At 50.1% G+C, this 26,186-nt stretch overlaps 1 protein-coding gene across 8 annotated transcripts in view; it reads left to right on the top strand.

Moving 5' to 3' along the window:
• Nucleotides 1-25,741, top strand: part of Kif9 (kinesin family member 9) — a 37,917-nt gene extending 12,176 nt beyond the window's left edge. For 5 of the 8 annotated variants that reach the window (XR_010051592.1, XR_010051593.1, XR_010051591.1 and 2 more), the window contains 15 exons: nt 3,230-3,313; nt 3,411-3,503; nt 4,363-4,510; nt 5,498-5,562; nt 9,417-9,494; nt 13,726-13,794; nt 14,150-14,254; nt 15,271-15,326; nt 15,754-15,844; nt 16,212-16,342; nt 17,529-17,723; nt 21,593-21,807; nt 23,264-23,440; nt 23,731-24,255; nt 25,428-25,741. Coding sequence is in view for 2 of the 8 variants with exons in the window: in XM_063261078.1 (XP_063117148.1) it covers nt 3,230-3,313; nt 3,411-3,503; nt 4,363-4,510; nt 5,498-5,562; nt 9,417-9,494; nt 13,726-13,794; nt 14,150-14,254; nt 15,271-15,326; nt 15,754-15,844; nt 16,212-16,342; nt 17,529-17,723; nt 21,593-21,807; nt 23,264-23,440; nt 23,731-24,042; nt 24,151-24,161 (1,830 nt within the window). In the remaining 6 variants the exon portion in view is untranslated. Of the gene's footprint in view, nt 1-3,229; nt 3,314-3,410; nt 3,504-4,362; nt 4,511-5,497; nt 5,563-9,416; nt 9,495-13,725; nt 13,795-14,149; nt 14,255-15,270; nt 15,327-15,753; nt 15,845-16,211; nt 16,343-17,528; nt 17,724-21,592; nt 21,808-23,263; nt 23,441-23,730; nt 24,256-25,427 lie in introns of those variants that run through there. The other 3 variants (XM_063261081.1, XR_010051595.1, XM_063261078.1) reach the window with 3 other exon arrangements.
• Nucleotides 25,742-26,186: the final 445 nt, after the last annotated feature.

Below are 26,186 nucleotides of genomic sequence, written 5' to 3'. Positions count from 1 at the left end.
ACGGATACATACACGCACACACAATGCTGCTTCACCCCCAAGAGTTCCCTGGGCCCATTCGAAGTCACTTCCTGCCCCCTCCCCAAGACAACCACAGCCTTGATCTGTGCAGCTGTGACTGTCACAACATTCTATGCTGGGCTTTTGTGACCCACTCCCTTAGCCTGTCTGCAGGGGATTAGAGGTGTAGCTCAGTAGTGGAGTGCTGCCTAGAATATGCAAGGCCCTGGGTTTGATCCCCAGCACTGAAGAAAAAGGAAAGAAAATTTTTGGTTAATAAATTTAACTATTTTTTAAATAACAACTAACTAAATAAATAATAACAACAAGAAAGCCCTTTTGATTTCCTTTGTGAATCTGAGGGGAAAGCCAAAGATTTCGAAAGAGCTTCTCCAAAGAAGTCCATTCCTAGGGCCTAGATGGGGATCGCTGAGGACTGTCTGGGGCACAGAGGCTACTGGCACAGTCAGAGGCTTTGGCCAGGCCAGCCCAGAGCACTGACCTAGCAGCGCATTCCCCAGGCACCGGAAAAAATGTCAAAACAAAGTGAGGGAAGTCAAGGCCAGGACAAGGGTTTCCTTTGTGTACGGTACGGAGACTAAACCCAGGGTGCTCTACCACTGAGCTCCCCCCCCAGCTCTTTGTTTGGGTTTTATTTTGAATCAGGGTCTTGCTGACTAGTGATCCTCCTGCCTCAGCCTCCATAAGCGGGTGTTACAGGAGTGCACCACTACAGCAAGCCTTGTTGTATGTTCTGCTGCTGTTTTCATTTTGGTGCTGAGAATTGGTGCCAGGGCCTTACCGATGCTAAGCCTGCCTTCTACCACTGAGTCATACCGCAGCCTGCTCTCCTGCTCTCCTAGGAGACCAGCTGGGTTTGTCACCTTTAAGTGGGAGCTAAAGGCTTGGGCAGGTTAGGAGCAGGTGGCTGAGTCAGCTGGCTCCAGGCACTTTTCCAGACAGGAAGAGCCTTGCTGCCTTCTCCTGCTTCAGCCTCTGCAGTGCTGGGATTGCAGGCATGGGCCACCACACTTGGCCCCTATACTTTCTTGCAATCTCAGGCATCCATGAAATAGGCAGCCAGATTCATTGTGCCCTCCACTTCAACTGTTCTGCCATGGAGGGTCTCGCAATACTCAGGCCATTTTTTTGCTGCAAATAAAAGCCTCTTTGTTGTGATTTGGGTTGAAATATAAGATGAAAACTATAGGACCTGGAATCTGGGGGCCTGAGTCAAATCCAGGTTTCATCCTAATCCCAGGTTACTCATCTGTAAAAGCAGAGATGCCAGTTGTGCTGGTCCTGGAAAGTTGTCAGGAGACTAAGGACCAGGCACCCTGGCTCTGGCTCCAGGCCCTGGCACAGGGAGGCCTTTTGCGAGCAGCAATCACTCCTCACACCTAATACCTTCCAGACCCAAGTCCTTGCTCTGGTGGTGAAAGGACAGGGAGGTGGGATAAGGAGGAAACTCCCTGAGGGCAGGGAAGGGAGTGGGCAAAGCTGCTCTGTGCAAGTACAGTTCCAGGAGTGACAGGCATGCCCAGGATGTGGGCCCAGCCCAGGCGGTGTGCAGGTGACACAGTGAGTTTGAGGCCAGCCTGAACCACATAGCAAGATCTTTTCTCAGAAAACCAAAATCAGAACAAAACAAGAGTAGAGATGAAATGAACCTTTGTCCTGGTGGAAAGCGTCACTGGGTGTGTACCCGGGGTAGACAGAGAACAGCACTAGAGTCGTAGCCATGGGAACATGCTTTGCTGGCTCCCCAGTAAGGAGCCCCTTTCCCTAGAGGACAGACAGTCCTGCTCTGGGGCTTGTTCTTCCCATCCCTGGGAACCTTTTAGGAGACAGGAGTCCACTCCACAGGGACTGATTTCCCCACAAACAGCTGTTTTTACCACATTCGCTTTTAAATATATTCTGGTTATAGAGTCCAGACTGTGAATTAAAGACAAGGGACTAGTGGCCCTTTAAGAATACAAATGACGTGTGTTCCCTACATTCTAAAAGCTCAGTGGGCCCCACTTAGCCTGGGGGTCTATGTTCCAAGATCCCCAGCACATGCCTGAAACTATTGATAGTACTGAATCTTATACAAAACCTGGGTTTTTTCCTATGTACATATACCTGTGATAATGTTTAATGTATCCGTTAGATACAGCAATTGGTTAACAACGAAAACTAGTTAAAAAAAAGAACAACAATCATAATATATGATAGAACTGTGGGGGACCGGCAGTGGCTGAAAAGATAAGAAGTATGAAATATAAATGACCTTTATTTTGAGAATGTGGGGAGAGATACCCCGGATCCCCTGGGGTGTAGCATATCAGCGCCCCCCCCCCTCGGCGATCTCTCCATGGAACACGTGGAGTGGAGGCATATAAGTAGCCTCCGTTTGGGGTGGAACCTAAGGGGTCATTAGGGATGCACAGGTAGCCCATTGGTCTTTGTTTGGGGCCATAGGTAAATTCGTAGGGGTGGGGGAGATGGAGTCACAGGTAAATTCCTAGGGGTGGGGGAGATAGGAGCTCCTTGGTTCCGCCTCTAAGGCTTCACCAGCTACAGTGTCCTGTCTGGGCCAAAACTCTTTCAATATACTGTATTAAAATTTACAAATTAGGGTCAGGGATGTAGCTCAGTGGCACACATCTGCCTGGCAAGCATGAGGTTGTGAGTTTGTTCCTTGGTATCAAAAAAAAAAAAAGAAAGAAAGTTATGAATTATTGCATTCAGGAGGCTGACATAGGAAAATGGCGTTATGTGCAAGGTCAGCCCTTGAACTACACTATGAGACTTTGTCTCAAAAAATAAAAAGTCAGGTTATCTTAATATAAACATAAGCCTCCTCTTTTTAGAAAAATTAGGTAACATGTGCATTATGGGAAAATTGATAATGTCAGCAGTAGCCTAACTATCCAAATACTGCAAACACAATATTATACTTGGGTGGTGCATTTCTGGAATCTCAACTCAGGAGGCGGAGGCAGGAAGATCAAAAGTTCCAGGCCAGCCAACCTGTAAAACCAACAGTCTGGGATGCTGAGCCCAGGTTGGGCAACTCAAAATAAAAACTCAAAAAGTGCTAGGAGACCCAGCTCCGTGCAGAGGCTCTTGGTTCAATCCCTAGTACCTCAGAAATAAATAACTAAATAACAAATGAAAAAAATTATCCATAGGCCTTGTCATTTTAATGTTTCAAAATGTTGAATGCATTTCCCTTCTTTAGGGAGAAACCAACAGGATCATAGCCGCCCACACCCTGAACAAAAACTCTTCCAGGTCACACTGTATCTTCACCATCTACCTGGAGGTGAGTGGAGCCCTGGGAAGGTTCGAGGTGCGGATTCCTGTGGGGATCTCCCAATCGGAGCTCGGCTCTGTGACAAGGACCATGCATTGTTTTGTAGGCCCATTCCCGGACTTTATCCGAGGAAAAGTACATCACTTCCAAAATTAACTTGGTGGACCTGGCTGGCTCCGAGAGGCTGGGGAAGTCTGGGGTGAGTGAGGTGCCTGGGTTCTCCTACGCTTGAGCTGCTGCTGCTGTTTGTGCTCTCAGGCCGCCCCTCCTGGGTGGGGGGGGGGAGCTTTGGGAGGACAGAGACAGCAGAGGGGTGGCTGCTAGGGGTGTGACACTTCCCACTCCTGGGAGTTTTCTAAACATGAAACGATGCGATGCCTCCTAAATTCTTAGCAAGGTGCCTGAGACTCAATACGTGTCTGATAACTGCTCCATGCCATGTGACATTTCTCTATCCACGACTATGAGGATTTGCATGAGGCTTTCCCTTGAAACAAGTGTTTGTATGTGTATTAGCACAGGTGTCCACAGAGGGTTCACGTGAGCATGGCCATTCATGTGTGCACCCATGTATAGGCACACACTTGCTCAGCTCTCTGTACAAGTGTTATTAGTCTGTTTATACTAGTGTGCATCTTCGAATGAGGCTCGCTATGAGTGTTCACAGAAGTGTTTGCAGTCGCAGAAGCATTCACACATGTGTTCACACCAGTGTTCCTGTGTGAATTTTAGTGTTACCATTGTTTTGTTTTTTGGGACAGGGTCTTGCTGTACAGTTAGACTGACCTGAACTCACTGGGTAGCCCATGTTGGCCCAGACCTTGTGGCAGTTTTTCCTGCCTCAGCCCCTTAAGTGCTGGGATCACATGCGTGCACAGCCACGCCAGCTTGGTGTTACCATCATTAAACAAAGGTCCTGGAACACGGTCTCAGGACTTGAGCAAGACCCGGGTTCTGGGCTGGAGGCACTGGTGTAGCATCACCCACTTCAGGTGGGCAGCCACTCTCAGTGGGGCAGCCCCACTCTGCCCCAGGTGGAACTGACCTCTGATTTGCAGTCTGAGGGCCTTGTCCTGAAGGAAGCCACTTACATCAACAAGTCGCTGTCATTCCTGGAGCAGGCCATCATCGCCCTCGGGGACCAGAAGCGGGACCACATTCCTTTCCGCCAGTGTAAACTCACCCACGCCTTGAAGGACTCACTGGGTGAGGGTGCGGCTGGCGACCCTTGTAGGGAGGGCCAGGCCTTGTGCAGGAAGTGGGAGTCAGCGGCACTCCCCGCCCTGAGCATGCACAGGCGCGCGCGCGCGCGCACACACACACACACACACACACACACACACACACACCCCTTGAGCATGCACACACTCACACCCCGCCTCTGGGGGTCCCTTCTTGCAGCCAAGACCCACTGTGCTGTTTGTGCCTCTCTTTCCGCTTTCATCTCTGCTGGGAAATCTCTTTCCACTCCTCCACCAGGCTGTAGGATCCTTCACAGCCTAGAAGACTGTTGACAGGACAGGCTCGCTTGTTATTTTCTCCCTTCCTCATTCATTCATTTCTGAGACAGGATCTTGCTGCATATAGTTCAGGCTGATCTTGAACTCTCTGTGTAGCCCAGGCTGGACTCAAACTTCACAGCCATCCTCCTGCCTCTGCCTCCTCCGTGCTGGGATTACAGACATGTGCCTCTGTGCCCAGCACCCTACCCTTACTCTTTCAGAGCAGTAGAGGCTTTGTCTTGTGATCTTCTGTCCCCAAGCATGCGTGCAGTGCTTGTTGACACAGCGGCTGGTTTCTCGCTGTTAGCTGAGTGACTGAATGACATGGTGAGCAAAGCCTTGGCTCACTGTCTTTCTTGGCCCTCCCTCAGCCCACCCTGCACTGTCCTCCTCTGCAGTTCTCTTTGGCTTTGCTTTTAGGGACCTCAGGTGGCTTCTGTCCTTCCCTCTCTCTTTCCCACACTCCAGCCTCACACAAGCTGCAGATCTGTCTCTTGACTCTGACTGCATCAGCTTGGGCGGGCCAAGCAAAGAAGCACAGACTGCCGGGCTGTGCCTCACAGGGAGAGGGAGAGAGGCCCTACTGTGCCCTCAGGGCCTCACCCTGGGGGCCTTTGAGGGTCCTCCGAGCAGCCCCTGTGGCCCCAAGGGGGTCTCTTGGAGAAACTCATGCGGTGTCTTGCTCTCGCAGGGGGAAACTGCAACATGGTCCTAGTGACTAACATCTACGGGGAAGCCGCGCAGCTGGAGGAGACGGTGCGTAGTTACAGCCAGTCCAGGCAGACCAGAACCCCGCCTGGGGCCGACACACTGCCCAGGGCCAGGGATGCACTGGAGCCAGTTCCCAAGGGGTTCAAGCCAGCTCCCAGAGTGAACCCCGAGTCAGGTTGAGGAAGAAAGGAGCAGGCTGGGCAGGAGGACCAGCAAGCCAAGCACACTGATGGCCAACTTGGGGACGAGAAGCTGGCTCCCAGGGCTGTGCCCAAGAACTGGAGCCAGGGCAGCCGAGGGCTTGATCTTTATAATCCCACAGATTTGGGCTGGGGGTGTAGGTTCTGATAAAGTGCAGTGAGGTGCTAGGTTCATTCTCCAGTACTAAAGAAAAGAAAAAACCTCACCTTTGGCTGTGAGCGCTGTGCCCAGTGGCAAAGAGGAAGCAAGTCAATAGAGATAGGTGACCATGGATGGAGAGAAGAGCCTGGCATGGTGGCACCGCCTGTAATCTCAGCACTGGGGAGACTGAGGCAAGATGATCATTGCAAGTTGAAGGCCAGCCTGGTCTACATATTAAAATGTCTCACCAAGCCCCCAAAGAGTTGCCCACTCGCTCCCCTTCTCCCCAGACCCCTAAAAGGGCACAGCATCAGAAGTGAGTCTCCTGGGACCTCCGGTGCCCAGGGGCTCACACCCACATCACTGGGGTTTCCGCCCAGGACCACGAACCCAAAGCTCAGAGGTGTGTGTCTAGGGTGTGGGACAGAAGTATGTGAGGCCTTGTGGGCCAATGATTCTCTTCCATGATTCCAATGATTCAGATTCTCATGATTCTGTCATGGATTGTGTGACACTGTGGTAACTCTGTGTGTGTCTGTGTGTCTAAAGGCACAGTGATGGTGCTGGAGCAGGAGACTCGGAGGTGGCCTATAACAGGGGAAACCACCTGTCATGACAGAGACTTCTTTCTTTCTTCTTTCCTTTATTTATTTATTTATTTATTTTTTATCGGTACCGGGGATTGAACTCACGACTGCCTGCTTGCAAGGCAGGTGCTTATGCCGCTGAGCTAAATCCCCAGGCCCTCTTTCCTTTATTTTTAAAATTTTTTATTATTATTTTATTTTTGGTATCAGGAATTGAACTCAGGGCCTCATGCTTGCCAGGTAGGCACTGCATCACTGAGCTAAATCCCCAGCCCCTCTTCCTTTCTTTTCTTTTTTTTTTCATTTTTAAAAAATATTTTATTTATTTATTTATTTATACTGAGAATCTAACTCATGACCTCATGCTTACCAGGCAGGCGCTAGGCTGCTGAGCTAAATCCCCAGTCACCTATTTATTTATTTTTTAATTTTTAATTTCTTTGGTCCTGGGGATCCAACTCATTACCTCACACTTGCCAGGCAGGCACTTACTCTGCTGAGCTACATCCCTGGCCTCCTTATTTATTTCTTGAGAGAGGGACTCACTGTGTGGCCCAGGTCAGCCTCAGCCTTGTGGGGATCCTCCTGCCTCAGCCTCCCTAGTGTTGGGATTACAGGTGTGTGCCACCACAGCCAACAGATCTCCTTTTACCTAAGTGGTAAGATCTGTCCAACACCAGACTGGCACAGAAAAGTCAGGCAACTCACCTACTTCCACGTCTGCTTCCTCACTCAGGGCCCCTTCACTGACAGTGAGCCCACCTGGAGGAGCTCTGCTCTCCTCAGCCTCTGTGCAGGGCATGAGGCATCTGGAAGTCTCCCAGTTCCCTCTCGCTCCGGCCTTCATTGTCCCTGGCTGGCTGCCCATCCAGAGTGACTGCAGGGAGAAAGAACCCTGGATGTCAGCTTGTGAGCTTAGCGGCCCCACTGTGCAATCTGGAGCATGTCTCCATGCAAGGATCCCCCTTTCTGACCCGTCCTGCACATGCCTCTGCTAGTCAGCCTGACAGGGCCTCCCTCCCATGTGACGGTGAGGTTTTGACCCCGGTTCTGTGCATGATGGCTCAGGGGAGTGGGCGAAATTCAGGCTTCGTCTCCAGAGCAGCATTCCCAGTCCCTGGGGCTGGAGGCTCTCCCAACAGCACGAAAGCACTGCCAGTCCTGCCACCCTTCTGGAAGCAGTTCAGGGCAGTCAGCAGGGAAACATTTGAGTGATTATTTCTTTCCCAGTACTGGGGATGGAACCGGAGCCTTCACAGTGAACTACACCCCCAGACCCACAGGATCTTAGTAAGTTGCCCAAGCTGGACTCCAGATTGTTATCCTGCCTCAGTCTCAAAGTGCTGGGATGGCAGGTGCATGCACACACAGTGCATGTGGTGGGGCAAAATTGAGATATTGTATAAGTTTAAAATATCAGGTTTCAAGCCAGGTGTTGTGGCATACACCTGTATCCCCAGAACTTAGGAGGCTGAGGCAGGAGGGTTATTGTGATGCTAGGAGTTCAAGGCCAGCTTGGGCTACATAGTGAGACCTTGTCTCAGAAAAACAAAACAAGCATATGAAAAAACCCTCAAATTTCAAAGACTAACTATAAAAAAGTAGGCTATCTCAACAATTTTAGAATGTTGATTACTTGTTGAAATCATAATATTTTCAGTAGATAGTATTAGACTGTTTAAATAAGATATATTAAAATTATTTTTACTTGCTTCTTTTTACCTATTCTAGTAAACTACTAGAAAATTCGAAACTAAAGCCAGGCATGGAGGCATGTGCCTATAATTCAAGCACTCAAGAGGCTGAGGCAGGAGGATCTCTTAAAACCAGGAGTTTCGGACCAGCCTAGGCAGCATAAAAGAAAGGAAGGAAGGCAGAAAAGAAGGAAGGAAGGAAGGAAAAAAAGAGAAAGGGAGAGAAAATAAAAGAGGCTGGATGTAATGGTGCATGCCTACAATCCCAGCCACTCAGGAGGCTGAGGCAGGAGGATTGGACATTCGAGATCAGCCTGAGAAATTTACAAAACCTTATCTCAGAAAAAGGCTGGGATTACAGCTCAATGGTAGAGTCCCCCCTAGATTCAATCCTCAGGACTAGAGAAAAAGGAAAGAAGAAATAAAAATATAAAATTGCATATATGAAGCTACTTAGGAGGCTGAAGCAGAAGGAATCCCAAGGTTAAGGCCAGTGCAGACAATTTAGAGAGACCTTGTCTCGAAATAAAATTTTTTTTAAAAAAGTGGCAGAGCTTGTCTAGCTTATGTGAGGGTCTGGGTTCAATCCCTAGTATGACACACATACAGATACACACATGAGTACACATGTACATCTGTGTATATATTGTGAGTAAGACTTGCATTTGTGGGGGCTGGGGATTTAGCTCAGCGGCATAAGCACCTGCCTTGCAAGCAGGTGGTCGTGGGTTCAATCCCTGGTACCGATAAAAAGATTTTAAAAAAAAAAAAAAAAAAAAGACGTGCATTTGTGGTTTGCATTACATTTCTGTTGGATGTGCTGATCCAGACCCAGAGAAGTAGGAGTCCGTAAAGGAGGGCAGGGCCACCCTCCTGAAGGGTGCACAGTGCTTTGTGGAAGGGGCAGAGACACCTCAGGTGGGAAGAACAGAGGGCTTTGGCTGTGTGCAGCTGGGCCTTGGGAGAAAGTGGGAAGGAGAAGGTAGATGAGCTGGGAGGAGAGGGGAGAGGGAGCCCAGAAGTAGAGTGGCTGCAGGTGCAGATCCTCCCATGCAGTAGAGGACCCCGCAATGTGTGTCCTTTCGGCATCTGCCCCTGTCTGTGAGGATCCCACCCCAAGAACCCGTTAATGTTTTTTTTTTTTATTAATGTTCAGCCTTTGGTGCTGGGATTGAACCCACGTGCCAACATGAAGCCCAGGAACAGCAGCCAGCGCCTCTTTCTCTTGGGGCCTCACTGGAGTGGGGAGCCCCCTGACGTCCACTTTGTTTTCCAGCTGTCTTCACTGCGCTTTGCCAGCAGGATGAAGCTGGTCACGACTGAGCCTGCAGTCAATGAAAAGTACGATGCCGAGGTACTGTGGTATGATGCTCCGGCTGTGGACGGCCAAGTCTCCGTGGGGTGATGCATGTGGGGCTTGTTCCTGTGTAGGCATCCAGCTGGGGCAGGAAGGAAGCCCCCAGCCTGCCTGCCTCCTGGCCCTGACCCAGTCCCTCTCTATGCGGGGATAGGGAGGGGCTGCCTATCACCCACTTTACATGTGGGGCCCAGGAACTCTGGGTGCCCTGAGATTTCCTTAGAGCAGGCTGGTGTTTGTGTTGGTCTCTGTGTTTTGAGGCAGGGTCTCACTGTGTAACTCACTGAGTTCAGGTCGACCTTGAACTCACCACATAGCCCTTAGAGGCATCCTCCTGCCTCAGCCCTAGCTCACAACAAACAGCTAAACTTTTCAGATCCAGAGTCCTGAAAGAAAACATGGGTACGTAGCTCTGTGAACCTAATCCAGGGTTCGAGGGGCTGCAGCTGAGAGCAGTGACTTCCAAACCTGAGCTGGATCTGCCTCACTGGGCCAATTCGCTGAGGTCAGGGTCAGTTTCCAGAGTTCCTAATTCTGTCTGTCTAGGGTGGCCTGGGGACATGCGTTTTCCACAGGTTTCCCAACGGTGATGCTTTGGTAGCCACTGTCCTTTGAGATCTGCCGGCACCAAGGTGAAGAACCCTGGCCCTGGTTTCAGGACTGCTCATTAATTGCATATCCTTGGCAAAAAGCCCTGTTGAGCTTGTTTGTTCACTGATAAGTTATAGAATTAATAGAGCCCACTTTCAAAGGGGTTTTGCAAAGAACAGGTCCATGTGTAGAAACCTCTGAATACATTGCCGTCATGGAATAAACATTCAGTAAATATCAACTGGCACCGTCCCATGCCTACAGAGCGGCAGTGGCGCTTTATTTCTTTTTGGCTTTGGTTTTTGGGACAGGGGCTCCCTCTGTGTCCAGGCTGGCTATGAACTCTGGGGTGCTGGGATTACAGTGTGCACCCCTATGCCCACCTGGCCTTGGAGCTGGTCTTACCTTTCATTTGTCAGAGTTCCCTCAGTGTCAGAGTTCCCTCGGTGCAGGACTGTCATGTCATCACCTGTGACCCTGGCCGAGTAGACTCTGCTGGGACAAAGCAAGCCTGCAGGCCAAGGAGAGTAGCCACGGCAAGGGTGGCCCTGCAGCCTGGTGCAGGCCTGAAGCAGGGCTCCGAATGATCCTTATTACATGTAGGAAGCAAACCCTGGCTGTTCGAGGACATACATGCGTCTGCTATTTCTAAGGCATTTTTCCATTCTAACAATGCCCCTGGTCAAATCAAGGAGCTACTTAGCTGGATAGGCTTCCTACCTGTGACCTGAGAGTCTGTGACTCCTGCCAATCGCCAGGGGAAGTGGCTGTCATGTTCAGCAGTGTGAGCTGGAGCCTGGAGGCTGAGCCTGGATGTCAGGGTTTCCCAAAGGCTCAGCTGGATTCCCTGCCCTGGGGCATGATGTACTTTCTAGCGCTGGGAGGAGAAGGACAGGGATGATTGGGCCACCATCACACCTTCCCCCTCAGCCCACAGGAAGTCCACACCTCAGGGAGACCTACATGGGCTTCTACGGGGCTGAGCCAAGAGCTGGTCTTTAATCAGGACTCTGCCCTGCAAGCTCTGGCCTTGGGTTGTGACCCCTCACTATGTGAGAGGGACATAACTGAAGAGAGGTGGACAAGGTACAGAATAGAAGAGAGGCTCATTGCCAAGTGGACAGGGTAGAAGACCATTGGTTTGCCAGGCCAGAAAAATGTGGACTGCACACTGCTTGGGCCGCTAGTTCCAGGATCCAGGTGTCAGGTGTTCCCTGCCATGGCCATTTTATGACAACGAAAGGACACCCCATTGTTCACAGTGAGGGTTCTCAGGATGAAGTCCCAGGATGGGAGACACTGAGTATCTCTAGAACAGTGACGAGGAATCCATGGCATGCATGCCACAGAGGGCTATTTGTATCCTTGAAAGGCCATCACTGCTCTGAAATGTCAGTGTGTTCGCAATTCTGCTTCTGGAAATGTCTCATTTGTTGACTTACCCAGAGCCATGGAGCATGGGCCAGGCGTTTTTCAGTGCACCTGGGATACACAGCTGTGTGAACAGAAACACAAGTCTCTGTCTCAGCTTCCTGTGTGTGCTGGTCAGCTCTCCATCTGCAAGAGATGGGCTGCATGGGGCTGGGGGTTTAGCTCAGCGGCATAAGCGCCTGCCTTGCAAGCAGGCAGTCGTGAGTTCGATCCCCGATAAAATAAGAAAAAAGAAAAAGAAATAAAAAAGGAAAAGGACAAAAAAAAAAAAAAAGAGAGATTGGCTGCAGGCTTAGTGGTGGAGCACCTTCCTTGCACAAGGCCCTGGGCTCAATCCCTATGACTGCCAAACAAAAAATTGTCCAGACATGCAGACATGCCAGAAGGCCAAGACTGTTGTATGGATTTCATGAGTAAGGTGCGCACCATTGCTATAAGAGAGTCCACTTAAAAAGAGGAAAACCAAGCATGGTTGCACACCCTGGGAAGGCTGAGGCAAGAGGATGCCCATGAGTTCCAGACCAGTCTGGAGTCCATAGTAAGTTGAATCCTTGACTATATGTCAAGACCTTGTCTAAAAAAAAAAAAAAAAAAAAAAGGAGGGGGTTCTGGGATTTAGTTCAGCAGCATGAGCACCTACCTGGCAAGTACAAAGTCCTGAGTTTGATTCCTGAAAAAAAAATACAATCACTGCTACTCACACATATGTTTGTTGTTGTTGTTTGTTTGTTATTTTTTGAGACAAGGCCTTGCTGTGTAGCCCAGGCTGGCCTTGAACTCACAGGTGATCCTTCTGTCTCAGCTTCCAGAGAGCTGGTATTATAGTTGTCTACCACCATGCCCGCAGCAAGTGGCTATTTAATATTAAACCCAGCCACAATAGCCATCCTTCCGAGCATTTGCTGGCTACATGTGACTCTCAGCCACCATACCAGCCAACATAGATATCCATTCTCATTGCAGAAAGCTGGTTTAGAGGAAGTTACAGGGTAACACACAGTATGAGAAAATCAGGGTGAAATTTTAGAAAATGGTGGTACCGAGGGAAGAAGGGGATTGCAATCGTAGATCTGGTAACACGAATACACCTAATTTAGAAGGCTTTTATTTAGTTAGTTATTTTTTCTGTACTGGAGATTGAACCCAGAATATTTATAGTGAGTTACCTCACCAACCCCTTACTTAATTTTTTTAGACAGGGTCTCACTAAAACCTAAATTGTGACCCTCTGGCCCAAAGCCTCCCAGAGTGCTGGGATTACAGGAGGGCACTACCATGCCCTGCTTTAATTGAGTGAAGATTTTAAGGGAGTTTGGGCATAAACTGTGGTAATGGGGAAGCAGCCTCCTGGGCAGAGGGGACAAGCATGCAGGGGACAAGTGCTCCAGTCTGGTGGGTCTAGAGTGGGCCAGTGGAGCACAGGGGAGAGGAGGTGTGGGGACAGAGGATTAAGCCTCATAGGTCAGCCTGCGGAAATCTGTAGGGGAGAGAAGTCCAGTAAAACATGTTCTCACGGCATGGTTCACAGCAGCAGAAAATCAGAGGGGATGCGTGTGGTCACTGCTGGAGAATGGTGAAAGGCAGGAAAGGTGCACAGAGAGCACCCAAGGGTGGGCGGCACATGCCTGTACTCCCAGCTCCTTAAGAGGCTGAGGAAGGAGAGTTGAAAATTTAAAAGCTAGTCTTGGCAAGTTAGCAAGACCTAGTCTCAAAACAAAAACCAGAAAAGAAAGTATGCTGGAGCCCTTAGGCTGTAAGGAAAAGGCCATCATTTGCAGGATCTAGGAGGAGCCTGGAGACTGCAGGGGATTAAAGTCCTCTCCTCTTTTCAGAGACTGCACCCAGGGGCCCTCTACCATTGAACTCTCCCTTTTTTTATCTTTTACTTTTTATCAGGTCTTGCTGTGCTGACCCATACTTCTCCTGGCTCAGCCTCCTAAGGTGCTAGGATCATAGGCGCTTGTCCCCAGACCTGGCTTTGTTAGTGAAGTGGCTCTGTAGCCTGCTCTGTCCCTGTCCCCTTGGGAGCAAGTGGGAAAGGCCTGGTCCCCTCGGGCCCCAGATACTTCCCTCTTGGGGAAGATGTAGAGTGCTGAGCATGGGCCCAGAAGTCACGAGCATAGACTGCCCAGGGTGTCTAAGCACAGACACAGGGAAGAGGGGCCACCTCTCTGTTCACCTCCCCACCCTTTGTGTTTCCTGGCAGCGAATGGTCAAGAACCTGGAGAAGGAACTGGCATTACTCAAGCAGGAGCTGGCCGTGCACAACAGCTTGGTAGGGGGGGAAGGGAGGGCAACTGCGGGCACAGAGCTGGGAACCCCCGCCCTCAGCTGATACTATGGCCCCAAAGGCCCCTGTGGTCTGTTCAGTCTCAGCTGGCAGAGCCTTGGGGTCCAGAGTACCAGCCCCCTGTCCTACAGCCTTCCTTTTTCTCCCTACCCCATCGTGTTCTGACCTGGGCCCCTGGCTTCTGGGTCAGGTACTGTCTGCCAGGACTGGAAGCTGAAGCAAACAAAGACTGCCCTGGCAGCAGAGCAGCCCCCAGTCTGGCTGTCGGGATGTCCCCTGCATGCCTGCTTGGGCTTGGGGTTTCCCTGCTTATCACCAGGCTCTCTTCCTCTTCCTCCAGTGCAGCCGCCCTGTGGTGACCTACGACCCCATGGATGAAGTCCAGATTGCTGAGATCAACTCCCAGGTGCGGAGGTACCTGGAAGGAACTCTGGAGGAGATCGACGTAAGGAGCCCTCTGTGGGGCTGTTGCGCCCAGCTGGCCTGGGGCTCTCAGGCCCTGTCCCGGCCACACCCAGTGTGTATGCTGCTGATTGAAACCTGGCACCAAGTGGGGACCGTGGCGGGGGGTAGTGCTGGCCCCCTGGTGTCAGGATCCTTTTGGCCACCCTGGTCTCAGCTTCCATATTTGGGGTTCCGAGGCTTCGGGTTGTATGGCGCAGCCATGAGGTACAGGAGGAGCTGACTCACAAAGTGGAATCCCAGCATGATTGCCTCCCTGCCAGAGTCCTGGGGGGAACCCTCAGCCCTTCAGGGACCTCCCATGTGTAGCAGCCAAGGAGCAGCCTGGCGAGGGGCAGCTGCTAGAGGCCAGAGGTCAGGCTGGCTGTCTGCAGGGAGGACCCCAGGGTCCATGGTGGAGCAGGTTGAGAACAGGGAGACGGAAGACTCCTCAGGGGGAGACACTTTTCTGTGTAGGCCATGAAAGCCCTTGCCAGGAAGCCACATGGGTCACCCTGGCTAGAGGTTCAAAGTCAGGCTGACTACAAAGGTGGGCTCTGTGGCCTCCCAATCAGGGGAGCCTCAAACTGGCCCTCAGTTGAGGGCAGTGCTTGTAGGCTTTAGGGCCAAGAGAGAAACCAGTAACCTTTCTCTACAGATGTGTATGCACGTGTGTGCATGTGTGCCTCTGTGGGCTCCATCTGCAGATGGCAGACTGAACTTTTTAGAAGCAGGAGAGAGCCAATTAAATAGATTTTGTTCAATTTTTTTACCTTAGAAAGTATTTTCAAGAAGTAGAGATCTGCACTTAGGAAAAGCGGTTTTCGCAGCCCCAGCAAGTACTTCACAGGAAAGCTGTCCGTCGGGGACTTTTCTGCGCTAGAGAAGGCATGACCACCTCTGCTGAGAGCTGGTCTGCAGAAGCCCATTCTCAAGGCAGAGGCCAGACCTCTACTAACAGATGCAGCCTCCAGCGGCAGGGGCAGTGTCCTGACTTCTGCCTTGCTGTCTTCATCCTAGATAATCAGCCTGAGACAGATCCAGGAGGTGTTCAACCAGTTCCGGGTGATTCTGAGGTGAGGGGTTCCCTGGACCCCTCCCCACTCCTTCCCCAGGCTGCTGTTTTCCTTTCCCAAGCCCTGGGTGCTCACCCTAAAAACACCCCTTTCTCTCTTCTACCGGGAGCCAGATCTGAGTCCTGGGAGTGCACCTTGCTCCTGGGGCTCACTGGGCCTATCGGTAGGACAGGAAGTCTGTGGCACCCCAGCCCTGTGTGGGCCCCAACCAGGACCTTGTGGCTCTTCCCTGCCTTGCCCTCAGGGGGCAAGGTTGATTCAGGGGAAGATGAGCACATACCCCAGCAGCTCTTGCTGAGTGGTGCACTGAAGCTGGTGGCACCATTTCAAGGGGTCTCACCCAAAAGACCTCTAATCCTAGTACTGGTTCCTGCCCCCTGGGATCAGTGCAGCCTGCAAGCAAAGTGTTTTCTCTTCATCTCCCCAGTCAACAAGAGCAGGAAGTGGAGTCTACCTTACGCCGGAAGTACACCCTCATAGACAAGAACGACTTTGCAACCATTTCCGCCATCCATAAGGTGCACGTGCTGCCTCTTGCAAGCAGCACTCGCTCCAGATTCCCCATCCGCAGCCCTCTGTGGGGGCAACAGGTGTCATGCATAAAACCAGAGCTGGGGAACAAATCACCCTGGAACCGAAAAGTGCTTTCCATGAACTGGAGATGTGGCTAATAATAAACGAGACAGTTCCCGGAATTAGGCTGGAAACGGGTCTTAGGATCCTTGGGGATGGATGAGTAGGGAGGTGACCTGGAGAGCAGCCATTTGTTCCCAGGTCTTGGCATGTGAGGTGTCTGCTCCATGATGTGGACAGAACCCTGAGTGTCACCTGAGGGACCCAAAATGTTCATCTCACCTGTGACCCCTGACCTGCTTCACTGTCTAGGCAGGGATTGTGGATGCTGACGGCCACTTAGTTGGTGAGTCTGACGGGCAGAGCTTTGCGTTTGGGATCATCCCTTTCTCTACCAAGCCTGGGAAGAAAGCCAAGGCCAAGAAGATCTTCAAAGAGCTGAGGTAACTAATGTCCCTGCTCTGCCTGCTTGGCACCAGCCTCCCCGGTGAGTGGAAAGGAAGACACACACTGTCCCCCAACACCCCTGGTGCAGCCGTGTGGCTACAGTGAACATCACTAACTCTGTAGGGCCTGGCTGGGGTCTCAGCCTCACAGCAGCCCTGGGAGATGGGAGCTGATGTCTCCACAGGAGAAGCCACGACCACTGAGGGGGTGATGTTGCAGGGAGGACCTCATCCTTTGGTACCTCAGGTGGCACCCGCCCCTCACCACAGTCCTTTCTGGCACTCAGTCACCTATGCCCCCAGCTCACCTTTCAGACAAGACTTGTCACACATGCAAGGTGGGAACAATGGTCAGGGTCTCTTAGTGAGTGCTCACCCTGCACCCCCAAGGCAGTGCTGCAGAGAAGGAAACGAGGGTGCAAGCTGTGAAGGGAGACTGGTCTCCCCCCATTGCTCTGTACCTAAAACACCCAGAGGAGCCATAAGAGCTGTCCCTCAAGTGGGAGCAATAATGACAGCCTGAGAGTGACTGGAGTGTCATGAGGATCCATGAGTCAGTGCTGTCCCTCCCTGCACCTAGCCCAAGTGGCTTGCGGAAAACCGTCACATGCAGGCAGGTGTCAGGGGGCAGAAGATGCTAGCTGCCTGCTGCCTCCTCGGGAGAGCCAGTCACATCCAAGCCTCTCTGTCTGGCCAGCTTTTCCAGGAGCTGAGTTGACACTGACACTGACGCAGGTGGGAAGCATGGGACCTTGACTGGTCACAGCCCCAGGGAAGACTCCTCCCATTTTACCCCTGGACCACAGACTGATGCCCCTCTGGGCAAGAGCTCTGCTAGGACTTCCCAGGAACACCCATGTGACTAAAGCCTCAACTGCCCTGGGGGCACTGGTAGCCTGCAGCCTGCTCCACAGGGCCACTTGCTTGAAGGCTGAGGAGACTGTGTCAACCTGCCCACGTCTGCGGACCCTGCAGGGACCCTGTCCTGGTGAAGAAAGAAAACCTCTCTTCTTTCCTGTTTGCATGGCTCGAAGTCACACTCTGCCCAAGGACATGGTCGTGATAGGAGCTGCCAGTAGTGGGGGCTTTGCTTGGCACAAACAAAAGGCCCTAGTGTCACCCACAAAGCCAAAGCAAAAAGATACAAGCTGAGGGAGTGGGGTTCCCTTTCCTTCTCTTTCAGCTCCTCACTGAAGAAGGAAGGTGGCAGCAGCCCTTTGAGTCTCAAGGACCTGGACACAGTCTCCACCTCTAAAACCCAGCTGGTCCTGCCTGTCAAGGAGGTGGATGTCAAGGACTCGGCTTCCCGGGAGAGGGAAACCTCCAACATCGAGCCTCAGGTGTCTAGTTCCCCAAAGGAGGAGCCACGCCCGCCCAGGTAACCATCAGCAGGGGCTCCTGCACCAGAGCAACCCAGACAGAGTGTAAGCCTCCGTGTGGAGCCTAGTGCAGCCAGAGAGATGGGAAATAGGGGGCAAGAGTAAAACTCCATGTATGTCCAAAGATGACTTAGACACACACAAAAGGATTCAATCATAGCGATCATCCAAGGCACACAATTCAACATGGAATTTAGACCCCTCCTCGTGGCAGTTACTAAAATAAAGTTATATGTCTTTTACATAAATAAGCAGTGAAAGTACCACATTCTCAAGGTAGGAGTGTAACTTCTTCCTTTTCCTCCATCCATCTCTCTAGTGACTTAATAATTGAGTTTTTGGGGCTGGGGATTTAGCTCAGCGGCATAAGCACCTGCCTTACAAGCAGGCAGTCGTGAGTTCGATCCCCAGTACCGATAAAAAGGAAAAAGACAAAAAAAAAAAAAAAATTGAGTTTTTGAGAATCCAGTCTAAGGACGCAGAGGTATAGACAAGATTTATACAAAAAGATGTTCATTTCAGTGTCAACTGAAAAATTAATTGTGAAAAGCTGAGGCAGGAGGATCTCCACGAGTTGACGAGTTGGAGGCCAGCCTGGGCTCCAAAGTGAGTTCAAGGCCAGCCTCAACTACATGGTGAGACGCTGTCTTAAAAAAATTAAAAAACACTTCAAACACCTTCAATAGGTGACATTGGAGAAAGGGTGTTAAGCAAAGTATCTGACCTTCATGCAAAGGTGTGTATGAAGAATAGCTTCCCCAGCCCATGTGTATTTCAGATATTGACACAAGTTAGGTTGTGTAGTGAGCCAGACACTCGGTACACATCTGGAATCCCAGCACTTGGGAGACTGAGGCACAAGGGTCACCATTAGTCTGAAGCCAACTTGGGCTATGTGAGTGAGCTCAAGGCCAGCCTGCACTACAAAGTAATATCCTGTCTCAAAAAAAAAATAGTTTTGGTGCATTTCAAAGTGAGTTGCCAACATCAATCTGCATCCTCTCATCCAGTACTTCATCTTATATCACAGTAACTAGAATTCTTGAAGAGATGATAGCATGAAAGGATTTCTCTGTGAAAAAGTAAGATGTAAAATTATATATACTTCATGGCCTCAGCCATTTAAAAATCTATCAGCTGGTTTGGTGGTGTCTGCCTGTAATCCCAGCTTTCAGGAGGCTGAGGCTGGAGCATCACTACAAGTTTGAGACCAGCCTGGGCTACACAGAGTTCAAGGCCAGCCTGGACTATGTAGTGAGACCTGAAAAAAACAGATAAAGAAAAAAGAACCTTGTCTTAGTTATTTTTTATTGGTCTCAGTGACCAATTTTTTATTGGTCACTGAGACCAATAAAAAATAACCAATATCTGATGTCCATAATTGGGAAAGCAAAGGTTTATTTCTTAAAGTTTTTGGAGGTTTTAGTCTATAGTCAATTGGCTCCAAGGCAGGGTGGCATGGCGGGGCCACAGTTCATGGCAGCTGCAAACAGCAAGTCAGAAACCTGCAAGAGAGCAAGACACACCTTCCTGCCATTACGTTGCATGCTGGTTCCACCCCTAGGCTGGTGTAGCACTCACACCTCCAATCCAAGCGCTAGACAATGAACCATCACAAATGCATAATGCAAAGACGTGAGACTTGGGGGCCACTGACATAAACCATGACATTTTACCCCTGGCCCCGAAAGACTCATGTACATCCTTTATACCAAAGACATTTAGTCCTTCTCCAAGAGTTGTCAAAGTCTTAACATTTTTAGCATTATTGAGAAGTCTAAGTTTTAAGATTTTTTTGGTATCTGTGGCAAACTCTTAACTGTAACCCCTTGTATAAATGAAACAAGGTTAAACATTTTTGAAATGTAAAGGCACAAGATAAACATTATCATTTTAAAAGTTACAAACAGCGGAATATAAAGCATTGGAAACAAAGTAAGTCCAACATCTAGCAGATTGAACATTAAGTTTTAGACTTTTATGTTCAGCATTTGACGCAATCTGGTTGTAAGCTCTAAAAGGCTTGGGTGATTTTATCCCCATAGCACTTTTAGGAATATCAGCTCTCACAACTTTTTTTTTTGTAAACTTCTCTGTTTACTTTTTGTAGCTTTTTTTGGATGATGTAAGTTTTTGGCTTTTTTGGGGTCTCTATTGTATCTTTGGCTTTATCTTTATATCTTTTTTTTTTTTTTTTTTTTTTTTTTTTGTCTTTTTCCTTTTTATCGGTACCAGGGATTGAACTCACGACTGCCTGTTTCCAAGGCAGGCACTTACGCTGCTGAGCTAAATCCCCAGCCCCTTATCTTTATATCTTTATAAATTTGTGTTTTTAGGGGCACACTGTTTTGTCTTTCAGGCCCTTTGTAATTGAGCAAGAAGCCATCTTACCCTCAGAATTTATGTATATTTTTGCATCTAAAATCAGTGCCATGTGGATGTCACCAAGGTTTGCTGCCAGCTGGAACAGTAGCCAGGCTTTTTTTTTTTTTTTTTTTTGGCTATAGAGGTCAATTGCCTGGATCACTGGGCTCTGTGCTCTGTGAACCTGATTGTGAAGAAAAGTTTTTTTATGTTGTTGCCATTTTGGAACCTCATGTGGCCTCTGTTGCCATTTTAGAGCATGGTACTCTGTAGCTTTTTTTTTTTTTTTTTGGAGCAAATTTTTTTACTTTTAACAATCAAAATCTCAGTTTTATCTTTATAATTTATAGCTTTACTAGAGTTTTTTTAAATGAATAAACTCATTTTAAATTATCCTGGTGAGCTTTTTGCTCTCGATTTGTAACGTATCTGGCTAAAAGCCCCCAACAATAGCCATGCCACAGCCTCAACATTTGACTACCTTGAAATTTTTTTTTGCCAGATTAGTCAATCTATTGTCTTTAATCTCAGTGTCAGGCAGTCTCTGGGCATGAGCAAAATATAGACAAACTTTCTGCCGAGCCATAACACACATCATGGGGAGTCTAAGAACCAATGCAGTCCTTATTCCCAGAAGAAACCTCCCAAGCCTGGTCTTTGACATCAGGCTTTTTATCAGCCTTTTGGTCTCTTGAGCTCTGACCAGAATCTCTTTTATAGAACAGCTTAAGCTGCTCTAGCTCTATGCATTCAGGTGACACATGTGAACCTTTTCAAACTCTGCCCACAAGCCATTTTTAAAGCCTCTCGAAAAACATGGTCAGATATAGTCACAGCAATGGCCCCACTCCTGGTGCTGAATTCTTAGTTATTTTTTACTGATCGCTGAGACAAAATACCTGATGCCCAAAGTTGGGAAAGGAAAAGTTTATTTTTTATAGTTTTTGGAGGTTTTAGTCTCTATTCAGTTAGCTCCAAGGCAGGGTGGCATGGCAGGGCCGCAGTTCATGGTGGCTGCAAACAGCAAGGCAGAAACCAGCAAGAGAGAGATGCACCTTCTTCCTGCCATTATACCACATCCTGGCTCCACCCCTAGGTGGATGTAGCACTGACACCATCAATCCAAGTACTAGACAATGAACCAATCACAAATGCACAATGCAAAGGCATGAGGTTTGGGGGCCAGTGACATAAACCATAACAAACCCCCACATGGAGATATAGCAAAGAAGTGTGGGTGCCAACAGATAATGAGTGGGTTTGTGTGTGGCCTGTGTCCTACCTTTGCTGTCCTCATTTTCTGCATCAGCCTGTGTCCTTGTGGGCTGGGTAAAGTGAAAGCGGGGAATGATGGGCCTTAGCTCCGGCCTGGGGTAGGGCAGTAGGTGGTACCCAGGATGTTGGCCTCCTGCCCACAGAAGCCCCAAGGAAGAAAAACAAAGTAGCCATCACCTGCAAGACTGCCACCTGCTTGTCTCCTCCTTGGCCTCCCCTCTGTCCCCAGGCCCAGCACCCCGCCCCCCAGGAGTTTGGCCTTTGAAGATTTCAAGAACGAGCGAGGTAGTGAGATCAACCGCATCTTCAAAGAAAACAAGGCCATCTTGAATGAACGGAAGAAAAGGGCCAGTGAGACCACGCAGCGCATCAATGCAGTCAAGCGGGAGATTGATGTGACTAAGGAGGCGCTGAACTTCCAGAAGTCACTACGGGAGAAGCAAGGTGAAGGTGCTAGGGTCTCAGGGTCACCTGGCACCAGGGGGCCAGACTCGAGCACTAGAGACAGGAGGGGCCAGCAGAGAGCACTGGGGTGCAGCCTTCACCCCTGGGTCACCACAAGAAGCCCTGGGGGAACCAGTAGGCCAGGGACACACTATCAATGCCGCACTGCCAGTCCTGACCTCTGTTGCCTGTGCTGGCCTGAGGGCAGAGCCCAGGAAACAGGACAGACGCGGGAGAGGTTGTGCCGAACCTGTGCCAGGCCAGGTCCTCTGGGAGGGCACCTGGCAAGGGCCCAGCAAGGCCTCCTTACCCTCTGCCCCTCTGTGAATATTCAGATCCTTGTGATGTATTGAAAACAAGTGCATGCACACTATTCTGATGTGCACTCTGTTCCTAAATAGACCTGAAACAGACATTTCCAAAGGGTGAGAAAAAAGGAAATATATAATTTTAAATATATATATATATATTTTAAATTGTGTCATCTTGGCATGGTGGTGCATGCCTGTAATCCCAGCACTTGAGAGGCTGAGGCAGGAGGATCGTTGCAAGTTTGAGACCAGGCTGGGCTACAAAGTGAGTTCAAGACCAGCCTGAACTGCATAGCAAGACCCTGTCTCAAAAAGACAAAAAAAATTGTATCTATCAATATAAAAATTGTTTCTGGGTCTTTCCTCTCAAAAGTTTTAATCCACTGTTATAAATAAGGAGCCCCGTACAAGGGCCCCATTTTTCTACCCAGTGATGGAAGTTCATGTATATAGTTTTTCGGGGGGTGGTGGTGGCTTGAGACAGGGTCTCACTATGTTGTCCAGGCTGGCCTTGAACTCGTTGTGTAGCCCAGGCTGGCCTGAAACTCATGGTTGTCCTTCTGCCTCACTCTCCTGAGTGCTGGATTATAGGTATGTGCCAACATACCTGGCTTCATGTATATAATTTATATCAAAACACATTATATAATAGGGTTACTTAATAAGTATCTTCAGCTAAGGCTGGGTGTGGTGGTATATGCCTATAATTCCCACACTTGGGAGGCTGAGGCAGGAGGATCTTCACAAGTTCAAGCCTACCCTGAACTGCACTGTGAGACCCTCTCTCTAAATAAAAAAGTCAAAAAAGTGAATATCATTGGCTAATAGACTTAACACCAAAATAAGCATGGCACATGGCCATCTCCACCTCCCTCTGCTCATTCAATAAGGTGCTGCTGCTGTGAGCTGCCCTCCCTGAGGACATGCCCTGACGCCTTATCCTTTTTGTGCTCTGGCCACCTCCTTGCCTGCGCCAGCCCTGCCTCCAGTCCCCTGTCCACCCCAGGGGCTGCCTCCTCCTTGTATTTTTTGGTACCAGGAATCGAACTCACAACCTTCCACTTGCCATGCAGGCACTGTGCCGCTGAGCTACACCCCCAGTCCCTGCCCCTCCTCACTGTGATCTCCTCCCTACTCCACCGCAGGCGAGTATGAGAACAAGGGGCTGATGATCATTGACGAGGAGGAATTCCTGCTGATCCTGAAGCTCAAAGACCTCAAGAAGCAGTACCGCAGCAAGTACCAAGACCTGCGTGACCTCAGGGCTGAGATCCAGTACTGCCAGCGCCTGGTGGATCAGTGTCGCCAGCGCCTGCTCATGGGTGCGCAGGCTGAGAAGGCTGGTGACCCCCAGGCCAGGAGAGAATGGGAAGGCCGCAGCCTAAGGTCCAAGTGTCCCAAGAGCTGCCCAGGCATGGGAGGAGGGGTGGACAGGGCTTCAAGTGTGTGGCTTGCAGGCTTAGGGGTAAATATGGAGAAGAAGGTGGAAACTCTGGGGCAGGAGATGAACGGGGGAGCCTGTAACAGGTACAGAGCAGATGGGTTCATGGCCATTTTCTGCCCCTTCCCGGGGGCTCCCCTCCTCACAGTGCTGTCTCCCTCCACCTGGCAGAATTTGACATCTGGTACAACGAATCCTTTGTCATCCCCGAGGACATGCAGGCGGTGATGAGCCTGGGTAGCAGCATCCGGCCGGGCATGGTGCCTGTTAACAGGGTCGTGTCTCTGGTGAGCAGCACAGGGGTGGGCACGGACCAGCAGCAGCACCCCTCGTCTTGGAATCTTGTCCCCCCACCTTGGCAGTGCAGGTGGATTCTCCAGCCTGTGGTGCAGGCAGAGCCAGGGACTGGTTACTGGCAGACATCACTCTGGCCTCTCCTGACCTCCCGAGGTGGCTCATCCTGCCCAGGTGGCAGCTCCTGGGGTGCGTGGGGAGCCTGACACATTCAGGGGCTGTAGGACTGCGAGATGCCGTGGGCATAACCTGACAAGGTTGGGCTGATGGGACCGTCCTGGGCCGGGCCTCACCCAGGGAGAAGATGACCAGGACAAGTTCAGCCAGCTTCAGCAGACGGTGCTGCCCGAGGCGCCTGACTCCATTCCCTTCATCAACGCCAAAGTCAAAACAGAACAGAAGGTAACTGGGGAGGTTCTTGTCACAAGAGCACAGGGAGTCAGGGAACTCATGACCGGAACCCCCCAAATCTTGCGCTCTGCTCCGAGAGGTCAGGGTTGGCTGGGGCCTGCCGGGGAGATCCAGGCTAGGATAGGCTGGCAGAGGGGGTCTTGGAAACCCTGGCCACATGTGGTTCACAGCTGACAGCAGGGCCCCAGGGTCCCCTGAGGCCACTTTTCTGTCAAGCAGGACCGGGCATGAGCCACACATAGCAGCAGCCACGATGAGCCGGTGGGCAGGAGCAGGCAGACTCTGTTCCTGTAAGGCCCTGGCTGGCACCAGAGCCCAGCAGTCTGTGCCCTGAGGCAGCTTTTACATAGCAGAGACTTACAGGGCAGCCCTGAGGGAGTTCATTCTTTTTAAAACACTTTTTATAAACTAGGCATAGTAGAATGTGCCTACGGCCTCTACCCCTGTACTTGGGAGGCTAAGACAGAAGCTCATGAGTTTGAGGCCAGCCTGGGATATAGTAAGATTCGGTCTCCTCTAAAACTTGGTTTTGGTAGAACGTGCATGTGCTCTGTCACTGAACTATAGTCCCAGACTCCATGATGAATTCAGTTTTTTGTTTGTGACACATGTTTTTTTGCAGTTACAAGGGGGTCCAACCTAGGGCACTCTACTACTCACCTACAGTCCACAGCCCTTGTTATTTTGTTATTTGCAATACCAGGGATTGAACCTAGACCTTCCGTTAAGGTATATGCTGCCGCCTCTTAAATGTTTTTATTTCGAGACAAGGTCTAAATTGCCAAGGCCATGCACTAACTTTTTACGCAGTGTGGTACTTGAACCATTTAAACTTTGATGCATTTATTTAGTCGTATATGAGATATATAGGATCAGATTTTTCAAGGTCAGAAATCTTCCTATGTTGATTTAGCGCAGCAGATCAAGCCTGGTAAGCACAAGGTTGTGAGTTCAATTCCTGGTACCAAAAAAAAAAAAAAAAAACCTTCCTATTTTGTGGAATTGGTCATGGTGGCTTTTATGTGTGTGTGTGTCTGTGTGTGTGTGTGTGTGTGTGTAATATAAGAACACTAAGGTGAACATGAGGGACACACAGTTCCTCAGTTCCTGTTTACTCCACATCTCCTGATCAATTCCTCTTCTCACTCCTTTTCTTTGTCCAGCAAAATTACTTGAAAACCATGATGGGCCTCCAGCAGGCCCACAGAAAATAGTAGCATCACGAATCCCTGGAGGGGCCTTCAACTCCAGCTGCTGTAGGGGAGCCGAGAAGCACCTGCCTGAGCTCCGCCTACCTGCTCGGGACTGCAGCTGGGGAACTTGTGGTAGCCCGCATGCCGGGAGGGGCGTCCTGTGGCCCACCCATGCTCACCTCAATTTTGATTTGCTGTCTTACATGCACGGACAGGATAAAATCACTTTCTGGTTTGAACTTTTTAGTGTTAATCCAACAACTTTGTTTTATTTCCCATCTGAAAGGACATCTTTCCCTCTGAATGGGGTGGGATTAGAACTGAGTTTTTATTTCATTTTATTTATTTTTTGGTACCGGGGTCGAACTCATGATCTCACACTTAAGCCACTAAGCTAAATCCCCGGCCCCTAGAACTGAGTTTTTAATAGGAAGCAAAAGAATAGCTTAGCCAGGCTCTCTTCAGCCCTCCTCCCTCCCCAGCTCCAGGAGCGCTTGGTCTCAAGCGTCCTGCTTCCCATAGCACCCACAGATCATCCATTCTCTAGGGGCATCTTTTCTGTGTCTTTGAGCCAGGCAAGGCAGCAGGAGGCCCTCCTACCTTGGCAACCACCCTGGAGAGGAATATGACCCATGCCTGGCAGCAGGTCAGGATAGGAATGGGGTGCTGCTGCTGTGGGTGAACAGGGAAGGGAAGACTCTACTCCCCATTCAAGTTCTCGTGCAGCTG

The sequence above is a fragment of the Cavia porcellus genome, unplaced genomic scaffold, assembly GCF_034190915.1.
Source record: "Cavia porcellus strain 051 isolate PalLab524CR breed Dunkin Hartley unplaced genomic scaffold, mCavPor4.1 scaffold_14, whole genome shotgun sequence".
Lineage (NCBI taxonomy): Eukaryota > Metazoa > Chordata > Mammalia > Rodentia > Caviidae > Cavia > Cavia porcellus.
This window is presented reverse-complemented; position numbering and strand designations above follow the sequence as displayed.